The following is a 21,741-nucleotide window of genomic DNA, read 5'->3' as shown; positions in this document are numbered from 1 at the left end:
CAGGACTGCATAATACACAGAGTGCTGGGTACAGGACTGCATAATACACAGAGCGCCGGGCACAGGACTGCATAATACACAGAGCACAGGACTACATAACACACAGACCGCTGGACACAGGATTGCATAATACAAAGAGCGCTGGGCACAGGACTGCATAATACACAGAGTGCTGGGTACAGGACTGCATAATACACAGAGCGCCGGGCACAGGACTGCATAATACACAATGCGCTGGGCACAGAATTGCATAATACACAGAGTGCTGGACACAGGACTGAATAATACACAGAGCGCTGGGCACAGGACTGCATAATGCACAGAGCGCTGGGCACAGGACTACATAATATACAGGAGGGTGTTATCGTCCAGCAGGGGGCATCTGAGCCACCAGGCTGTTTCTCAGCCAGCATGAGATGCCCTGTCTACATTAATCCGACCCTAAATCTGGGGACAAAACCGGGGACAGACTTGGACTGGGGACAGTGTCCTCAATCCAGGGACTGTCACCCTACTATAGAGAAATATCACTCTGTGTGTGTAAAGCATCTTTATAAAATATGTTTCCCTTTCTGAATTGAATTACTGAAATAAATGAGCTTTTTGATGATAGTCTAATTCTCTGAGATGCACCTGTGTGTTTGTATATACAATGTCTGTTCCCCTGTGTATATATATATGTCTGTCCCCTATATATAATGTCTGTCCCCTGTGTGTTTGTATATACAATGTCTGTTCCCCTGTGTATATATATATGTCTGTCCCCTATATATAATGTCTGTCCCCTGTGTGTTTGTATATACAATGTCTGTTCCCCTGTGTGGGGAGCCCCGGCTTCGCTCAGGTTGCAGTGAGGTGAGAACAGACCAGAGCACACGAGGACACCAAACCTCGCCAATGCCGCAGAAGGTTCAGCCCGCCTAATCCGCGCAGCCACGCCCACTCCCAGTCTCTTTACATCATGGCCCGACTCTGCCATTGGTTCGCGGCTCTTGTGAGTACGAAGTGCTTTAGCTCCGCCTATCTCCGTATTCCCCTGGATACGGCTGTGTGCAGTGCGCCTGCGCGGTGTACTCGTTGAGGCCCAGGGGGAGGGGCTAGTAGTGGCGCAGGTCCGGATACAAGCGGTTTAGCCGCCCGCCTCCTCCTTCTGTGTTCCCAGCTGCAGTAGAGGGTCAGCTGTGTACCGTCTGTCCGGCCCGCCGGAGCCCGCCTGGGAGAGGTGAGAGGAGTGGGTGGTGTGGCGGTAAGCTGAGGGTGTCAGGAGGAGTGAGGCGCCGGGATATGGTGGGGAGAGTTCTTCCTTCACACCGCCATGAGCGGCCCCAGACTTCGTCATGTCCTTGTGTGGTAAGAGCGCGGCCTGCCGGGGATGTGTGCCTCTACCTCACCCAAGGGGGCACCGGGGATAAGGGGAGGGGGTCCTGCTAATATTACTCATGGTGGGCAATACAATCCGACAGGAACACCCCCCCCCCCCCATACAATGTATGTTTGCTGATATCACCAATCAGAGAGAGAGAGCGCGCTGTGTGCTCGCCAATCAGAGAGAGGGAGCGCGCCGCGTGCTCCCCAATCAGAGAGCGCCGCGTGCTCCCCAATCAGAGAGCGCCGCGTGCTCCCCAATCAGAGAGCGCCGCGTGCTCCCCAATCAGAGAGCGCCGCGTGCTCCCCAATCAGAGAGCGCCGCATGCTCCCCAATCAGAGCGCCGCGTGCTCCCCAATCAGATAGCGCCGCATGCTCCCCAGTGAGAGAGAGAGAGCGCCGCGTGCTCCCCAGTCAGAGGGAGAGAGAGCGCCGCGTTCTCCCCAATCAGGGAGAGAGAGCGCCGCGTTCTCCCCAATCAGGGAGATTGAGAGAGCCGCGTGCTCCCCAGTGAGAGAGAGATTGAGAGAGCCGCGTGCTCCCCAGTGAGAGAGAGATTGAGAGAGCCGCGTGCTCCCCAATCAGAGAGAGAGAGCGCCGCGTGCTCCCCAATCAGAGAGAGAGAGCGCCGCGTGCTCCCCAATCAGAGAGAGAGAGCGCCGCGTGCTCCCCAATCAGAGAGCGCCGCGTGCTCCCCAATCAGAGAGCGCCGCGTGCTCCCCAATCAGAGCGCGCCGCGTGCTCCCCAATCAGAGCGCGCCGCGTGCTCCCCAATCAGAGCGCGCCGCGTGCTCCCCAATCAGAGCGCGCCGCGTGCTCCCCAATCAGAGCGCGCCGCGTGCTCCCCAATCAGAGCGCGCCGCGTGCTCCCCAGTGAGAGAGAGAGCGCCGCGCACTCCCCAGTCAGAGAGAGAGAGCGCGCCGCGTGCTCCCCAATCAGAGCGCGCCGCGTGCTCCCCAATCAGAGCGCGCCGCGTGCTCCCCAATCAGAGCGCGCCGCGTGCTCCCCAATCAGAGCGCGCCGCGTGCTCCCCAATCAGAGCGCGCCGCGTGCTCCCCAGTGAGAGAGAGAGCGCCGCGTGCTCCCCAGTCAGAGGGAGAGAGAGCGCCGCGTTCTCCCCAATCAGGGAGAGAGAGAGCCGCGTGCTCCCCAGTGAGAGAGAGATTGAGAGAGCCGCGTGCTCCCCAATCAGGGAGAGAGAGAGAGCGCCGCGTGCTCCCCAATCAGGGAGAGAGAGAGAGAGAGCGCCGCGTGCTCCCCAATCAGGGAGAGAGAGAGAGAGCGCCGCGTGCTCCCCAGTGAGAGAGAGAGCACCACGTGATCGCTAAATTCCCGTTCAGTTATTTTATTTGACATTTCCATCTGACAGCAATCATGTCCTAGGATCTGAGACTTCTATATGGATGATTGTGTGAATTTTACATGGGGGGCGGAGCTCAAACACACGTCTGATGTAAAAGCTCCATCATATCCCTATCAACATTTACAGTGAATGGAAAAAAAATCTCATTGATGCCGGTAGCGATCTATATGTTCTTTCATGGCCTTGCAGTATTCTTTAATCATTCACAAAGGCTCCGCCCCCCCCCCCCCCCCCAAGCTTTGCTACTTTTTTTTTTTTTTTCTTTAGTTCTGGAAGTGAACCAGGGCATCCTTCTCTTTATAAACATTGTATTCTTGTATGCAGAGGATGAGGGTGCCCTTGTCTTGCACACATTTGCAGGCAGAGGATGAGGGTGCCCTTGTCTTGCACACATTTGCAGGCAGAGGATGAGGGTGCCCTTGTCTTGCACACATTTGCAGGCAGAGGATGAGGGTGCCCTTGTCTTGCACACATTTGCAGGCAGAGGGTGAGGGTGCCCTTGTCTTGCACACATTTGCAGGCAGAGGGTGAGGGTGCCCTTGTCTTGCACACATATGTAGGCAGAGGATGAGGGTGCCCTTGTCTTGCACACATTTGCAGGCAGAGGATGAGGGTGCCCTTGTCTTGCACACATTTGCAGGCAGAGGGTGAGGGTGCCCTTGTCTTGCACACATTTGCAGGCAGAGGATGAGGGTGCCCTTGTCTTGCACACATTTGCAGGCAGAGGATGAGGGTGCCCTTGTCTTGCACACATTTGCAGGCAGAGGATGAGGGTGCCCTTGTCTTGCACACATTTGTAGGCAGAGGATGAGGGTGCCCTTGTCTTGCACACATTTAATCGTATGCAGAGAATTTCCAGTGACATCAGTCCCCTGTTCTAGCAGTGAAGAAGCAGTCGATTAGTCAAGATATTTCTACATGCTGGATAATCAAACAGCGATGGTCCCCAGCAATCCCTGGACCAGTCTTTTTACATTGCCATCCACACACAGGTGTTTATATACAGATACAGTACAACTTCTCTAGTCAAATCTAAGTCTGGCCATAGACTGTTCCATTTGTATATTTCTCCCATCCATACTAAAAAGCATAAATGGTGAGTTCTCCACTGCTGGCTGTTCAATTCATGCAGCTGCAGCACTGGTGGCTGCCTGAGTCCCCCGAACTGTACCTGCATTTGATTGGATTCAGACAATGGTGGGTTTTTTTTTTTTTTGTCCAGCTGGGTGGTGCTGACAGGGCAGCTGCTGAATAGGTAAATACTTGTGCCGTGTGTGGCTAGAATAAAGGAGATCTATGGTCTCAGCATACACTTTTTCGTTTATTACCATCAGCATTGTAATGGCAATACAAACAATCAGTTGTTGTCGTGTGTCTGTTTTTTTTAATTCAATATGATTGCTTAAAAAAAATATCCTTTTATGTTGTGAGTTCTGCCTGTCTGATGCCCATCACTTTCCACAACTTCCTGGGTTCCCTGCATGCTTTGCAGCTTCTTCTCTACTGTTTTACTTGCTATTTCTAAGGACTACATATCCCATGGTACCTTGCTGCCTGCAAGCAGTGATTCCTGTACCGACTCTTCTCCTCCCTGTAGTTCAGAAGGCAGGCTCTGTGAAATGTGACAGTGGTGCCTACTCCACCGGGCATAGTGACTACATGTCACAGAACTCAGTGAGGTAAATGTGTGGGATTTACAAAGGTCAAGATCACTCCGATTTATAGGAGTAGGCTGGAAATAATTGAAATACAATGTGGAAATTAATATTTTACATTTTGACCATAAATACACTTTAGAAGGCTACACTGGAATGTAAACGCACTGACTGTGATTTGGTGAAGTAGTTTCAACCCCTTTCTGGCGGTACAGCTGCAGGTGAAAGTGATGTGTCAAGTTCATACAACAATTTCAGAGGGTTACAAAGTGTCCAACATATTCAAGTTCTTATTTACAGCACAATAGTATAGTGGTGCTATGTCTGCAACAAATTCAAAATGGAATGAGTCATTTAGCTCCACTTTCCCACTCTGATACGACCATAATTTCATTTAGGGCCCTTTCACACGGGCGCTCCGTATGTCCGCAAATCATCCTATTTTTTTGCGGACATAATGTAAGTCTATGGCATTGCGGATGTCAGCGGATGACCATCCGCTGCCATCTGATTTTCTTCCTTTCAGTTCTGTTTCGTTTTTTGGAACGGAACAGAACCCTATTTTTGTTCCGTTCAAAAAACGGAAAGGAAGGAAAATCGGATGTCAGCGGTGTCATCCGCTGACATCCGTAATCCCCATAGACTTACATTATGTCCGCATATCATCCGCAAACAGATGGGATGATATGCGGGCATACGGAGCGGATGACACAAATGTCGTCCGCTCCGTGAAAAAAAAAAAAGTCCCGCAGCGGAGCTTTCACACTGAGCGGCCGTGTGAAAGAGCCCTTAAGAAGTTACTATGTCACAAGATGTAAAATGGTGATGTCAGAGTAGTGACAAGTCCATGTTTCCATCCTCTTTAAGATAAATTTGTAGCTCACCGTGCCATTTGTTACTGGGATATGCAACAATTCTTGGGGGGTGTGGCACTCTTCATGAATTTCACCGATTGTGTAATGTGTCACTTTGTATTCTAGTGATTCTCATTTCTTTAAGTTTGTATCTTGTATGTTCTGAGTTTCAGCAGCTCCTGATTTCATAGCTGCTTTTACAGTCTAGAGCTGGTTACTGCAGTGTTAACTTTCAGCCCCCATTTGTGTGTTTGATCCTTGTATGTTGGTTATTGTCCCCCAGCCTCCTGCAAACTTATGTTCCTAACCTTTTCTTCCTTGAGATTATTCAGGATAGTAGAGCTACATGATCAATCGTATGGTTGCAATCTCCAATTTTCACTATTCTCAGTGCAGTGGGTCTTACTAAGCGTTATCTGGGTATGACACATAGCCAGATATCCCAAGTCTCCGGCATACGAGCTGCAGCTGCCTGACAACCGGCAGATATCCCGGCTGTCTGTGTCAGAGCTCAGCTGTCAGAATGGAGCCGAGGCTTCCTGTGTAGTTCCGACTCCATTCTGTCACAGGTGGAGTGATATCAAATGCTCTCTGCCTGTGAGAGGAGACAGAGGAGAGCTACTGGAAGCATCGGTCTGCACTGCTGCTCCTCACACTCCATGACAGAGGGGGGGGGGGGGGGATAATCCTAGTCACAGCTTTATTTCAAATGGTTAATATATATATTCTCTTTAAGTGCCGGTTCACATTTCTGCGATCACAGAGATCGCATGTAATTCGGAGCGCATTGCTCCTAAAATTACATGCGATTATGTGCGGTGCAAATTCAGTCATACAGTTTGGCTGGATTCCCACCGCAAATCGCACCCAACTCACACAGGACCCTTCTTTTGGGCCGCAGTAGAATCAGATCGCATGGTGGTTCACACTAGTGCGATCCGATTCTGTGCGAACTTTCAGATCGCACTGCGATATGCGATCTGATCTAGGGGTGTTAACCTCTAATTGACACCCCCAGCGTATCGCATATGGCAGTGTGAACTGCCAAGGGTGCGGATGCGATGCAGGAACATGCTGTATATTCGCAGCGTTCCCACATCGCAGAAATGTGAATCGGCACTAAATAAACATTTTGAGAATTGTGAGAGAATCGTGATCTTCATTCTAAACAAAATAAATTTGATTCCAAATTTTGCCAGAATCGTGCAGCTCTACAGGATAGAAAATGTAGTGTTCTAAGTGGGAATCTGTTGGTGCTTTAAACTAAATTGATCATTCTAGAGAAACTTTTTTTTTTTTTTTTTTTTTTTTTTTTTTTTCCCCTTCCCTCTTCTGTCCTTTTCATTGCAAAGGAATGCACATAGTACTTTTTGTTTTCTTTACTGCAGGCTACCCAGTATCTTGTCTTGTGTGGTTTGTTGCATAAACAGTGTGATGCATGATGTCTAACTTTGTTATACAACTGGTAGACCCAGCATTCTTTTCATACGCAGGGCAGAATTTTCTCCTTTATTTCTGCAGTGAAGGTAATGCCTTTTTATATGGTCTGCTAATTAGAACTAGACTGAAACTGTTGTGCTTCTCATTGTTGTGTAAGTATTGTTTGGCAACTGCTGCACATGTAGGATTTCCTTCATGTTTATCCTTGTATTTTTGCTGTAAGGGATTTTGATGAGATTTAATTTAATTTATGGTTTGTGTGAAAAGTATTAGTCTGATGTAGGGCTGCAACTAACAGTTATTTTCATATTCAATTAGTTGGCTCTGGCAGATTTGTTTTGATCGGATAATAACCCAAAAATAACCTTAAAATAAAGTATGGTGTATCATTTGGTAAATATATGGAGTTTAATATGTAAAGTTTATAAAAAAAAAAAAAAAAAAAAAAGCAATACATTCTAAGGCTGCATTCACACTTTAGCGTAGCGTTTTCGCGCGATTTTTACAGTTTTTTTCAGGCGTTTTAGGAGGCAGGCATTGACCTCTATCAAAAACGCTGGTAATCAGCCCAAATAGAAGCTCATGTACTTTTTTCATCTACAGGCGTTAAAACGCTCAGATGTGAATGGGGGCTATTTAAATGAATGGGGTTTTACTTTTTGGAACATTTTTTTTAGCGTTTTTGGAGCTGAAAACGCTCAAACACCCAGGTGTGAATGGAGCCTTAATCTATATGCAGTGATAAATAGCAGCAGCCCCCCTTTTTTTTTTTTTTTTTTTTTTTTATACCCTCTTACTTGGCCGGCGGTCCTTTTTTACATAAGTGGTCCCAGCGGCGGATTTGCCTCGGGATCACTTTTATGGGTGGCGGGATGGGTGCTCCACCCCCGCTTACTGGAGCCGTAGTTAGCGGGGGAAACTATATGGTCCTCTGAGGTGCTGTGCAGAAAGTCGAGTGAGGGCGAGATGGCCCCCACTCGACACTCTGGTCTTGGAGGACCGGAGCGCCGTCATAAGTCACTTCCGCCCAACGCACTTAAAGGCCCCCCTCCTTCTTTTTTATTTAGTTTTTTTTATTTTCTTCACATGCATAACGGATATAAAATGTAAAAATAAATATGACATTACATTATAACAATATGAGAAAACATTAATTTGCACAGGACCATAACATTTTTGGTGTCTCTAGCTTATATTGACCTTCTTTTCATTTCCCCTTTTCCTCCTTTTCTCCCTCTATCTACTAGGTCCATTTTATTTATGTATGTGTGTATGTGTATATGTGTGTGTGTGTGTGTATATATATATATATATATATATATATATATATATATATATATAATTTCTCTTTTTAAGTGTAGATGTGAGATCTGAGGTCTTTTTTTTTAACTACAGGTCTCATGTTAAAGAGGACCTGTCCTGCTTATTTCTATTACAAGGGATGTTTACATTCCTTTTAATAGGAATAAAAGTGATCAAATTTTTTTTTTTTCAAGGGACAGTGTAAAAATAAAAGGTAAAATAAGAGAATTTTTTTTTTAAACGCCTTGTCCCTCTGAGCTCACCCACATATGAATAAACGGTGTTCAAACCACACATGAGGTATCGCTGCGATCGATAGAGCGAGAGCAGTAATGATACCTTAAACCTTTATATTCTACCTATACAGACCTCCTCTGTAACTCAAAACTGGTAACCTGTAGGCATTTTTAAAGCGTCACCTATGGAGATTTTTAAGTACCAATGTTTGTCGCCATTCCATGAGCGTGCGCAGTTTTGAAGCATGACATGTTTGGTATCTATTTACTCAGCGTAACATTATCTTTCACATTATAGAAAACAATTGGGCTAACTTTACTGTTTAAAAAAAAAAAGTTTTTTTTTTTTCCAAAAGGATTGACACACGTGCGACGAGCGGGGGCGGGAGCGCGGCACACTCGCCCCCTAGACTCTCCAGAGCGAGCCCTGTACAGGGGCTTGTGGCTGCCTGCTGCAATATATCTGCGGCGGGCGGTCGTCTAGGGGTAAAGTGTTTTTTTTTGTTTTTTTTTCACAAACATGTTATACTTACCTGCTCTGTGTAATGATTTTGCACAGAGCAGCCCGGATTCTCCTCTTCATGGGTGCCCCACTGACACTTTTGGCTCCTCCTGCCTTCAGAGTACCCCAATAGCAAGCTGCAAAGTATAGTATAGAGTGCCCCTATAGCAAGGTAAATAAAAACTTCTTCCTTTAGAACCACTCTCTTCCTGCCCAGGACTACATGTCCCATGAGGCATTGCTCCTCGCACATCACATTCACAAGTTCTCAGACACACACTGACGTATGGACAGTGTACTGAGCTGTATGTGTGCTGCACTGTAGTTCCTGATATGTAAACAAATAATGCATTCTGTATGCAAGCGAACTAATCGGCTGACCAACTAATCGATTTTAAAATTATTAGTTGACCACTATTTTCATCGAGTTTTTTTAATCAATTAGTTGTGAAAAATTACTATTCTGGTGTTTTCTGTCCATGTGTGATGAAGGTGGATCCTTTCTAAGCTTTCTAAGTGCTGCTGATGGAGCTGCCTCTGATAGGCTGAACAGCTGCAGTCATTTGACATTTCTGTGCAGGCGAAATATGACATTTGCTTGTTTAACTTCTTCCGGCCTGGAGGTACTCTTAATTTTGAGGATTTTGTTTCCCCTGGTAGATGGCTTAACTTCCTCTTTCTTTCTGGCACATTTTGATGTATTTGTATTGAGCGTGAACAATACAGTATCTCCAACCTGAATGGTTCAGTCGATGGCAGATGTTTTACTCTACATATATTTTTTGGCTTTTGTACCTAAAAACAATCCAGAGCTTTTTCTCAGGAATACAGTATTCATCCTCCTTCTGTTGGACGAGAATGTTCGTAACCTTCATTTTCGGTATTCAACTAGCATGCAAAAAAAATGGATTGTCCGATATTCTCATTGTGTGTACGAGGCTGGAAGCAGAATTCCACACAAGTGGAACATCTGTTTGTATGCTTCCCCTCCTCCTCCGATGCCACATTTGGCACCTTTCAGGGTGGAGGGGGTAACGGGTACCTGGGTTTGACAGCTAAAATTTTAAAGTGACATGTTGGGTATCTATTTACTCTGTGTAACATCTTTCACATTATCCAAAAAAATGGGCTAACTTTAGTGTGTTTTTTATTTTTATTCATGAAACCTGTTTTTTAGAGAGGAAAAAAACGCACTTGAAAAATATATTGTGTGACCTAAAAAGTTCAAACGACCGCCATTTTATTCTCTAGGGTCTCTGCTATAAAAAGCATATATGATTGGGGGGTTCAGAGTAATTTTCTAGCAAAAAAAAAAAAAAGATAATTTTTACATGTAAAAGTGGGATGACAAAATTGGCCTGGTATGGAAGTTGTTAAAAACTGACCACACTAAGCAGAACACACCGTGGTCATTTCTCTAGCTGTCCTGAGAACTCGGCCTGCTCTCAAATGATCAGGTTCATCCTGACAAAGCCCCCCCCCCCCCCCCCCCCCCTTCACAGCAATTCACTGGGGAAGATCTGTGTAGCTGAGGGGAGTAGAGGGAATGTGATCACTATAAAAAAAGGGGGGGGCGGCGCTTATGTGTGTGACTTTTTACTTTAGAGAGAGCGTTATGGGTGGTCACCTGACCGCTGATCGAGAAGGATTAAGGTATTTAGAAGATGAATTTTACAAAAGGGTATACAGTGTATACTACATGCTATCCTAGCAGAGGGGCTTGCAGTAATTGGAAGCACTGCCTTAACAACCTCTTTAAACGGGAACTCTCATTCCTATTTGCAGTTTATGCAGTTTGAGGCTGTAGGAGTTGGAACTCCGAGTCCCAAGATAAAGGGTTCAAGTGCACTGTTGCATTTTTTCATTTGTGACTTGTTCTACTGCTGTGTGCATCCACCGACTATACATTTACTCCCAGCATATCTTGGTTTGTGTATGAAAGTCAGCAGGTGTTCACAAATTGCATAACCTCCTTTTTTCAGTAAATAAGTTTTGGTGCACCTGCTGTGGTGTGGGGATTTCTCAGCTTCTGTTTTTAAGTAAACTGTTTTAACGTTGCAGATATGGCTCGAGGACATCAGAAGATTCAATCCCAGCAGAAAAATGCCAAGAAACAAGCAGAACAGAAGAAGAAACAAGGACACGATCAGAAAGCCGCAGCTAAAGCAGCTCTAGTATTCACCTGTTCTGTTTGTCGGGTAAGACTTTAATCCTCAGCACTGATCTGGCAGAACATTTTACTGGCATAAAGCAGACAGCGACTACTTGTACCTAAATTTCATTAGCCTACTACTATTTGTCCTTTTTACTTGTTTGAAAATGTTCTCAGAACACAGAAGTTTCATTTCACTATACTGGTGTGATTTCCACGGTATAGCGTCCCTGAATGCCAACATTTTCAGCTGTACACCAACACATGTTCTTCCTGAGGGAGCAGAATTGCACTGAATTCTGGTAGTATGCGCCCAAAAGCGTCTGCATGAATGATCCCTAAAGCAAAACGTACAGTCAGTTTGACTACCTGCCGACCTCACAGTAAGGCTCTGTTCACACATATACGAATTGGATGCAGGTTTCCCCACATCCAACTCGTATGACAGGAGTGTGACTGGCTCTCATTGAAGCCGGATCACCCAGCTCCGGAGGGCCGCGGTTCGCATTGAAAAAGGGTTTTGTGCGAATTCAGGCAAAAATTTGGACTTGATTCCAACCTAAGTCAGAAAACGAACGCACCAGACCCCATGCTGTGAAGCGTGGCCGCTGCATTTGTCAACAGAGCCTTACTATATAGGTACGATCATGTATGTGATTGCCCGCCTTTTTGGGTTTGGGTGTTCATGCGCTCTGCCAACTGGTGCTGTGATTGGACGCTATACTGCTACAGGCACTCAGTTTTGTTACAAGCAGTTTTTTTTCTGCCTAGTCAGGAGTAAGGACCTAGTTCCTGCTGGGATCTCTGGTCCTGGCAAAATATTTATACTTTTTTTTTTTTTCTTTTTTTTTTTTTTTTTTGATGAGAATCTACAATCAATTGCCAGACTGGGTGATGGACTGAATAATCTAGATCCAGAAGGTCCCCCAGTCTAGCTAGAAAGTGTGCAGACCGTTTGTGCTAGGCCGCGACATAGCCCCACTGAACGGGGCCTGGCCTGCGAATTATCCCCTGCTTGCATTGTCCCAGAAGGTGGCCTTTTTGGTGGCTATTACTTCTTCACGCAAGGTGTTGGAGCTGGTCGGCACGGTCTTGTCCACCTTATCTGGTGGTTCTTCGTCCATGTCCATCGTTCCTTCCAAAGGTTGTCTGTGATTTTCATTTGAATTAAGACGTTCAGTTGACTTCCCTGTGTCCCAGGCCTCAGCATCCTAAGGAAATTGCCATGCGTTCCCTGGATGTGATTTGGGCAATCAGGGTGTACCTGGCAGCTACGGAGTGTTTTAGGATGTCAGACTTACTATTTTTCCTCACGGATGGACCTCGCAAAGGGTTGGCTGCTTCTGCTGTGATCATTTCCAGATGGATCACACAGACAGTGATTCATGGTTATTTCATGAAGGATCAGGTTCCTCCTTTCCCTGTTAAGGCACTCTACTCGGGTGCTTAGTGCCTCCTGGGCCTTCCGTCATCAGGCATCAGTGATGCAGGTTTGCAAGGCGGCTACCTGGTCGTCTTTGCACATGTTAGTTTTATAAGGTGGAGGAGTTGGCATCTGCGGATGCTTCCTTTGGCCACAAAATTTTGCAGGCTGCTGTTTAGAGACTTAGTCCTCTTTGAGGATGTTTCTTAATTCAGGTGAGCTCCATGTTTCCTGGTTGGCTATGTTTTAGCCTTGGGAAGTTTTTTTTTTTTTTTTCTTTTCCTTGCTGTTCCTACCTCTCATGTTTGACACTGCTTTGGGACGTCCCACGTAGTCAAGAAGAGGAGCTGTGCAATGAACGAAAGATAAAATTAGATTTTTGACTTACCATAAAATCCATTTCTCTGATGTTTGACACACAGCAACCACCCCTCTATGGAGTTGGGTATTTTCTTCTGACATTGCTTGTAACAAAACTGAGTACCTAAAGCAGAGAGTGGGAGTATACCCCCTGGGACTGCCCCATAGGCATAGTCAAGTTCTTTTCTGCCTAGTGTCCTGCTCCTGTAGGGGGCAGTATAACCCCCCTGTAGTTAAGATGAGGTGCTGTGTCCGTCAATGAACATCAGAGAAATTGATTTTACCTTAATCAATTTTTTTTTTTTGTGTCCATTTGGATGTTTACAAATGTAGCCTGTTATTATTTTCACATGAAATACTTGGTCATCCCGCTAATCCCCTTTCTTCGCATAGCATTCTGAGCACCCCAAACACTGAATCTGCTCTGTGCTGGTGTGGTCAGTTTGATCAGAGCTACAGGACACCAACCTAACTCTCCTTCCTAGCTATGCTCTGCCTGATGAATCCAACGTAGACAGAGAACATTTCTTTGCTGACGTCAAGCAATGGAGATGTCCCACTTCAGCCCTGCTATGTACAGCCAATTCCATGGAGAAAAAGAGCTCCTTCCTGATGTGATGCTGGCGGAAGCCAACAATCCGAAGTCCATGCCCTCACCAGCTCTGGTTGGCTGAATAGTGGTCAAGTATTTACTGAAAAGATTTATTAAAAACAAAGCAAATATATTTTACTATTATGATTTATAGGGCACTAAATGATTGGGTGTCATTTACATACAGTTTAAAGTTTTTGTTGCCAACAAACAAAACACAGAATGGTGCACTTTTAGGCTCTGTTCACATTGGTGTGATGCGGGAAACCCTGCAAATCCACTGCGGGTTCCCGCATTACTCCCGACTTGCAGGCAGTTCACACTGCCATATGCGATCCGCTCGGAGTGTCAATACAAAGTTAATGACAACCCCAGATCAGTTTGCATATCGCAGTGCGAACTGTCAAATCGGATCGCATAGGTGTGAACACCTATGCGATTCAATTCTGTTGCGGACCAAAAAAAGGGTCCTGCACGAGTTTGGCTGAATTCACATCGCATTCGGACTAATCTGTATGTCTACATTTGCATCGCACAGACATTGCATGTGATTTGCTTAGCAGTGCGGTGCGACTAGCATGCAATGTCTTCTATTGCACCAATGTGAACCGAGCCTTACACACACTGTACCACACTGCAGCAGTCTGAGCCCTTGGCGTTCAAGAAACCCCTTGGGCAGCTTGGCAGACAAATGTACATGGGAAGTAATGGGCACAAAGACTTACTGACTGCATTCTGCGCTAAAACAGTGCCTAAACGCTGCTAACCACACACTGCATAATGAAATCTTTGCCTTTAAGTCAATATCACTAAAGCTGTTGGAAGAAATTTGCAGCGATTTAGAACGGTGTACTCTGCTGCATTATATGCTGGTACTTTATAGCCACAGGGTGTTAACAGATAACAGAATGGGCAATGAGCGCTGCAGTCACAGATATGTGATACAATGGCAGGAAGATGTAATCTGTGATAAAATGGCAGTAAGATGTATACTGATTGGCAAGTTTCTAATTTTTATTCAGGTGGTGTGCTTTCCTAATGTTGGGCAGGTCTGCTTTTGGTGTTGAAGATGTAAATGTATACATTGAATGACTCATGTCCATAAAGTATACATAGCACTAAAGTGTGTTCTCCACCCAAACGTTGCAACTGCCTGCAGTAAATTAGTTGTGGAAAGCCACCATTATTACATTCCATAATGTGCAGCACCTTACAGTGAGGAGAAAGGGAAGGGTCTGAGTAGTTGCATGTTTGTTGACCATGGCAACCAAACTAGTTGGTTGACTTAGTTTAAAGTACGGCCAGCTTTTCTGGTCTGAATTATGTAATGTGCAAGGATCCCGAGGGTTAGGTAATGTGCAGTACATTGACAGTTGGATATTTAGAGGTTTTAAAGAGGTACACTGCAGTATTAGGAAAATACAGCATATAGTTCTCCGTTGTGTTTATACAAATTAAAAAACATGACCATTTGTTACCAATAGTAAGAAATTCTAATGTATAATCATTTCTCTTTCGTTCATTGATGGACACAGCTTTTCATCTTCTTGACTGTAGGGTTATACTGCTCCCTACTCCTGTACAGGGCGGTATAGCCCTATGGTCAAGAAGATTAAGAGCTGTGTCCATCAATGAACATCAGAGAAAAGGATTTTACGGTAAGTCAAAAATCCAGTTTTTCGCTTTCGCTCGTTGACCGACATAGTTCATCTTCCTGACCGTAGGGTTATACTGCCCCCTACAGGAGTCCCAGGGGGCCCAAAATGCCATTGCTTCTGGACTTGCTGGCTGTTTTTTTTTTTTTTTTCCTCTTTTTTTTTTTTTTTCCTCTTTTTTTTTTTTCCTCTGAACTTCCCTGCACGCCTATGTGTAAGGCCCCATGCACACGGGCCTTTTTTAACGCTGCTGTAAGCAGCGTCAGGCGTTTTCTTTTTGCAGCCTAAAAACGCCCCTCCATGTTATTCTATGGCCTCATGCACACTCAGACGTTTTTGAGCTGTAAGTGGCCTAGGCGTTTTTAAGCTGCAACAAGAACCCACGACCTGCGCGTTCTGAGGACCAGCGTTAGAGCGTTAACGTCTGACGCTGCTAAAAGCTGAATAATGTTGCTATAACGTTGCTTAACGTGCGTTAAGCCACGTTTTATACGTTTTTTTTCTTCCATTCAAAATCAATGGTTCCCTATGGGAGCCTATTGATTTGAATGGAGGTCGCACTGCAACACCGCAAGTCGGATCCGACTTGCGGGGCAAGTTGCGCTGTGAGAATCTTGAGGGGGAACTCCACGCCAAAATGGAAAAAAACAGGGTCGGGGTCCCCCCAAGGTTCCAAACCAAGCCCTTCGAGTCTGGTATGGAATTTGAGGGTAGCCCCATGCCGAAAAAACGGCGTGGGGTTCCCCCCAAGATCCATACCATACCCTTATCCGAGCATGCAGCCCGGCAGGAAAGGGGAGGGGACGAGCGAGCGGCCCCACCCCCCCTGGACCACACCAGTCCACATGCCCTCAACATGGGGGGGGGGGGGGTGTTGGTGCTTTGGGGCAGGGGGAGCTCTGCACCCCCCACCTCAAAGCACCTTGCCCCCATGTTGATGAGGACAAGGGCCTCATCCCCACAACCCTGGCCGGTGGTTGTGGGGGTCTGCGGGCAGGGGGCTCATCGGAATCAGGAAGCCCCCTTTAACAAGGGGGCCCCCCAGATCCCGGACCCCCTCCCTATGTGAATGGGTATGGGGTACACTTTACCCCTACTCATTCACCACATAAAAAAACAGTGTATGGAAATAACGACAGGAGACGTTTTGGAAAGTTTATTAAAAATCTTCATCCGGCTCTTCTTGTCTTCTCCTCTCCGGGGTCTTCTGCTCTTTTGCTGTCCGCTCTTCTTGTCTTCTCCTCTCCGGGGTCTTCTGCTCTTTTGCTTTCCTTTCTTCTTGTTCTTCTCTCCGGGGTCTTCTGCTCTTTTGCTGTCCCCTCTTCTGCTGTCCTCTCTTCTTTTCTTCTCCTCTCTGGTCTTATGCTCTTTTGCTGTCGGCTGTCGGCTCTTCTTCCTCCGGTCCTCCTCCGACGATGTCTCCGCTGATTATGCCGGTCTCTTCAGCTTATTATATAGCCATTAGGGGCGTGGCCCCGATGACGTTATTTGGGATGCCCCGCCCCCTCGTGACACAGATGGTGTCTTCTGTGACATGAGGGGGCGGGTCTCCCGATGGCGTCATCGGGGCCACGCCCCTAATGGCTATATAATAAGCTGCAGAGACCGGCATAATCAGCGGAGACATCGTCGGAGGAGGACCGGAGGAAGAAGAGCCGACAGCAAAAGAGCAGAAGACCGGAGATGAGAAGAAAAGAGGACAGCAGAAGAGGGGACAGCAAAGGAGCAGAAGACCCTGGAGAGAAGAACACAAGAAAGGAAAGCAAAAGAGCAGAAGACCCCGGAGAGGAAAAGACAAGAAGAGCCGGATGAAGATTTTTAATAAACTTTCCAAAACATCTCCTGTCATTTCCATACACTGCCTTTTATGTGGTGAATGAGTAGGGGTAAAGTGTACCCCATACCCATTCACATAGGGAGGGGGTCCGGGATCTGGGGGGCCCCCTTGTTAAAGGGGGCTTCCAGATTCCGATGAGCCCCCTGCCCGCAGACCCCCACAACCACTGGCCAGGGTTGTGGGGATGAGGCCCTTGTCCTCATCAACATGGGGGCAAGGTGCTTTGAGGTGGGGGGTGCAGAGCTCCCCCTGCCCCAAAGCACCAACACCCCCCCCCCCCCCCCCCCATGTTGAGGGCATGTGGACTGGGGGGGTGGGGCCGCTCGCTCGTCCCCTCCCCTTTCCTGGCCTGCCGGGCTGCATGCACGGATAAGGGTCTGGTATGGATTTTGGGGGGAACCCCACGCCATTTTTTCGGCATGGGGCTACCCTCAAATTCCATACCAGACTCGAAGGGCTTGGTTTGGAACCTTGGGGGGACCCCCACGCCGTTTTTTTCCCATTTTGGCGTGGAGTTCCCCCTCAAGATTCTCACAGCGCAACTCGCCCCGCAAGTTGGATCCGACTTGCGGTGTTGCGGTGCGACCTCCATTCAAATCAATAGGCTCCCATAGGGAACCATTGATTTTTTGAATGGAGGCAGAAAAAAACGCTGCTAAAAGCAACGTGGCAAAACGTGCAATAACGCCAATGGAAAAATCTACTGAAAGCACGTTTTTACAGCTGCTTTTTCCGGCGTCAGAACTAACTTTGACGTACGTTTTTTCTAACGCCCCGTGTGCATGGGGCCTAAGAGTCCGAGTGCTTAGGCCTTTGTGATGTGATAGCAGCTGGACAAGCATCAGACATTTAAAACTGCTCAGGTACAAATCCTTCTGCCTAGTACATGTGATCAGAAAATCAGATGTGAAAAAAACGTTTGAAGCGATCGTATGATAATCTGATCGTAAGTACACAGCTTTCGAGAGCCAATCACGATCATTGATCTTAAATTATCAGAAGGGACAAACGCAAACCTTTCTCCGGATGATACCAGATCGTACGATTTTTATTTGATCAATACAGTATTCTTTAGAAAAAAAAATCAGAAGACCAAGACCATGCATGCGTAGAACCGAAAGAATACATTACAACACATGACATCACTTCTGAAGTTAGATTCTGTCATGAGAATTTAACCTCTTCATTTTTGATGTGAGACTAGCATGCAAAACTTTTTTTTTTTCTCCTCGAAGGTGGGATATGTACTTTGTGATGCATCTCCTACTGTACCTTTTTTGTTTTCTTTTTTCTAGCTATGGGCATATGGCATAGATGAAACTGTGTAATAAGAACTGTGGCCTGAAAGGGTTATATCATTAATGCTCATTTGTCAGCTGTTGCCATTATCGCAGCAAGATGAAGGCTTTTTTTTTTTTCTTCCATAAGGGCTGAATTGCAGCTCCTCCCAAGACAAACCTGAATATCATTCAGCATATACTGAACACTGGGCAAAATGTTTGATGTTCCTTATCTGAAGTTTGTGTAAACATCTGTAATATATTTTCCCTTTTTAATGAGCTTAGTTCCAAACTCCAGTAAACACTGAATTCTGCATCTGTGCGATATCCCTTGCTATACTTTTATAGTTGCAATCAACATCCCATGTACACAGTTCAGCAACTTTCCCTGCTGAACACATTAAGCCCTGGGTCACACTGATGCGATGTATGACAGTCTCATGACACGTCAAAGCACATTAATTTTAATAGGTGATGTCTTAATTGCTGCAACTCAAGTCGCAGCAACAAAAAAAATATTTCCTGCACTACTTTTCTGTGTCTTGCGACATGAGTGCCATAGACTGCAATGTTAAAGTCATAAGGTATTTCTTTGTCTTATCTTTGCGACTTTGGCTGCAACCTCAGAGGGTTTTGTAAGATCAAGAATGTGTGTCACACTCGGTATTATGATTTGCCCATCGCAAACCATCAAAGTCGCAAACAAGTCATGATGCAAAGTAGCACTGGAAATCACACGACTTTGGGGTCATAGCAGTGTGAACCGATGGGTATTAGCCCATCTGAATAGAGGGAAAACCTTTTTTCTAAACCCTCCCTGCCTGCTCATTTGCCTGAGAAGATCAGATTCATGTCACTGCATGTTCTTCATGTATGAATGTCCTTGTTAGACTGACAGCAAAGCAATTGACTCAGAATGCTCCCTCTTCCAGAACAAGATCTGTTCTGTTGGGGAAGTTTTTATATATAACACAAGTTCAGATGGTTATAACAGCTGCATTTACAGTTTAAACAATGCATGATTTGATAATGTTAGTGTATTTTTTTTTTTTTTTTTTTTTTTGTCTGTGTCCCCGTTCTTCTATTTTTAGTGCCTACCTGGTCACTAGGTCAGAAACGAAGCACAATTTCTCCAGTTATGATACGCATAATAGTGAGAGTGTTAGAACCTTTCAACTTTTAGCCCTCCCTTTAGGAGACTTACTAGAAATCTCTCTAGTGGAGACGCATTTGATTTTAAACCCTTCACAATGTCTAAAACTTTCAGGGGGAATAAAAAAAAAACTTAATAGAAAATTGTCTACAAAGGTGTGTAAGGATAAAACCATCTACTGTGATGTGTCCCTGTGTGAATTCTGATGGCTTTTATTTCATCACTAACTCTAGCCCCTCGGCTTTGTACAAATGGTAACTCATGATGTTTTTAACAAAATGCTGAGCTTATTCTGCCTTCATTCTGAAACCCGTGTTTGTTTTCTTTCACATTAGACACAAATGCCAGATCCCAAAACCTTCAAACAACACTTTGAGAGCAAACATCCAAAAGTGCCACTGCCTCCAGAGCTGGTCGGAGTCGAGGCATAGATGGAAAGGTATGTATCGCTATATTATAACATACGTTGGCACATTTTTGGCTTTGTGTGGTATTGACTTAAAGTTAATAAACCCTTTTAAACTCGTAACATTCATAGTGATCCTAAACACACATAGGGGTTAATTTATGAAAACTGGAAAGTGCAAAAACTGGTGCAACTGTGCATGGTAGTCAATGGGCTTCTTACTTCATCTTGTTCAATTAAGCTTTGACAACAAAACCTGGAAGCTGATTGGTTTCTATGCAGAGCTGCACCAGATTTGCCCCATGCAGTTTTAGTAAATCAACCCCTACTGGTCATTTGACATTGTCCCTTCTTTCTGTATGTGGATGATGGCACTGTAACTATTTTAATTGAAAAAAAAAAAGTACCTTTTTCCTAATCCATATTCAGTTGTCACATGACCCAGAGCTTTCTCAGCCTGTCTGCAGGGAAATGTAAGCGGGAGGAGCTTCTGGTCCTCTGCTGCTGGTCACATATTCAAAAAAAAAAAAGCCTTTGGAATACAGAGTTGAATTTTAATATCCATAAACTTTTTTTTAAATCTCCATACAAAAATGTTTACAATCAAATCTTTATTATTTTAGGGAAATAACATGTGGGTGGATTTCTTCGTCACAGGCTGTCATGCCCCTCCAGCCTGTGTCTTGAAATAGGAGGGAGGTGAAGCCTCCATAAATCCTACATGTAATATCCCGCCCCCCATTGTTTGGGGGGAGGGGCGAGGGGGTGGGCTGTTTACCACTGTGTATACGCTCACATGTGTGACACTATAGTCGCATAGGCTGCTCAGATGTGATTGGGAGGAAATGCTCAACATAGAAACTCACTAAATACTGAGCAACACTGCTCTGCAAAATCCCTAGCTGCATTGTGGAATTGGACTGAAGGGGGGATAGAGAACAGCAGGCTCAACCAGGTTTTTTTTTTTTTTTTTTTTTTTTTTGCAGAATACAGAAACTAAAAAAAAAAACTCAGTGACTCAATGATTATGAACAGAATGTAATACAATTACAATTATTGATGGTTGTTGTGGGTTCTGGTGGTTTGGTTTTTTTTTTTTTTTTGCTTCTAGTGACACTTTAAACCTAAAATTGACCAGAAGCCAGTCTTGGTTCCCCTGTAAAGTAATGTTGTAATTGGAGAAATATAGGAGCGGCCATTATTGGCCACCAGCTGTCAGTCAGTTGTGCTGACACTCAGGCTTCTTTGACCAAAGTGATGGACATGCCAGTTGTCTCTGCAACAAGTGTCTCCTTTAGATTTCCTGCTCTTCCTGTTCTGGTGACTATTTCTTACTTTTGTCCCAGCAACAGTGATCACCAGGACAAATGGAATTAATCTTTCCAAAGACAGCAATACAAACCTTACAGGCATTCTAACCTCTCACCACTCTACTCGGTTGCACTCTGACGTTCGATAGACTTTACGCATTGTTATAATACAACATTGTTGTTTTATATTTCATGCAATTGATCTGACGGAGGTGCATTTATCTTTTTTCAGGGATTTCCTTCATTGTACGACTGTTCACTGGTGGTATATCGAAAAAGGGGCTCTAGAAAACCATATTTCTATGTGGTTTCCTCAAAGGGATTCATACAAAGACCTCTAAATGTACAGTTATTTACCAATTTGTAAATCTCAAGCTTGGCAACCCTCAAATTTTTACAGTTGTAATTATATTGATTTGATGTCTATAATATGTATACTTCAATAAAAGTAGTACCTTGATTTTACACTTGTCTTTAAAACCTTTTATGAGTGGTGATCTTCAAGCCATATTGGAATTGAGAAATCCTCCAAAAAATAAACACCGAATTTGCCTGCATGGGTCACTTAAAGTAGAACTATAGACAAATCTTTTATTTTCACCATCTGTGTCCCATAGCAGACCTGTTCCATAGCTAAACAGGAAGTGAGAGGAAACCCCTGCAAATAAGGAAATTCCTTGGGACCACCAGGTCTCCAGAACTAGTGTCCCTATTGAAAGATTTCCCCTCTATTACTTTTCTGGGGACAACCCCAAAATTTGGGATTTTCTTTTACTTTCATTTTCGATAATGGTAAACAGGACAAATGGAGAGGGTGGATCCCTTTTTAACAGGGGCACAGACAACAATAAAAA

The 21,741-nt window shown here is 45.1% G+C and overlaps 1 protein-coding gene across 1 annotated transcript; it reads left to right on the top strand.

Annotated features, from left to right (window-relative positions):
- Nucleotides 1-1,088: 1,088 nt before the first annotated feature.
- On the top strand, nucleotides 1,089-21,352 carry ZNF706 (zinc finger protein 706). The gene is made up of 4 exons (XM_082259815.1): nucleotides 1,089-1,222; nucleotides 10,781-10,917; nucleotides 19,507-19,610; nucleotides 21,120-21,352. The coding sequence occupies exons 2-3, from the start codon at nucleotides 10,783-10,785 to the stop codon at nucleotides 19,600-19,602; spliced, it is 231 nt and encodes a 76-aa protein (XP_082115941.1). The 5' UTR covers nucleotides 1,089-1,222; nucleotides 10,781-10,782; the 3' UTR covers nucleotides 19,603-19,610; nucleotides 21,120-21,352.
- The last annotated feature ends 389 nt before the right edge of the window (nucleotides 21,353-21,741 follow it).

The sequence above is a fragment of the Pelophylax lessonae genome (assembly GCF_965119305.1).
Source record: "Pelophylax lessonae genome assembly, chromosome: 5".
Classification (NCBI taxonomy): domain Eukaryota; kingdom Metazoa; phylum Chordata; class Amphibia; order Anura; family Ranidae; genus Pelophylax; species Pelophylax lessonae.
The sequence above is the reverse complement of the archived record's forward strand: the minus strand, read 5'-3'. Positions and strand labels throughout refer to the sequence as shown.

Excerpts from the sequence above, each read along its gene's own strand:
- ZNF706 (XM_082259815.1), top strand. The coding sequence starts at position 10,783 with ATGGCTCGAGGACATCAGAAGATTCAATCCCAGCAGAAAAATGCCAAG. Across the intron at positions 10,918-19,506 it reads TCACCTGTTCTGTTTGTCGG|ACACAAATGCCAGATCCCAA; the intron begins GTAAGACTTTAA and ends CTTTCACATTAG.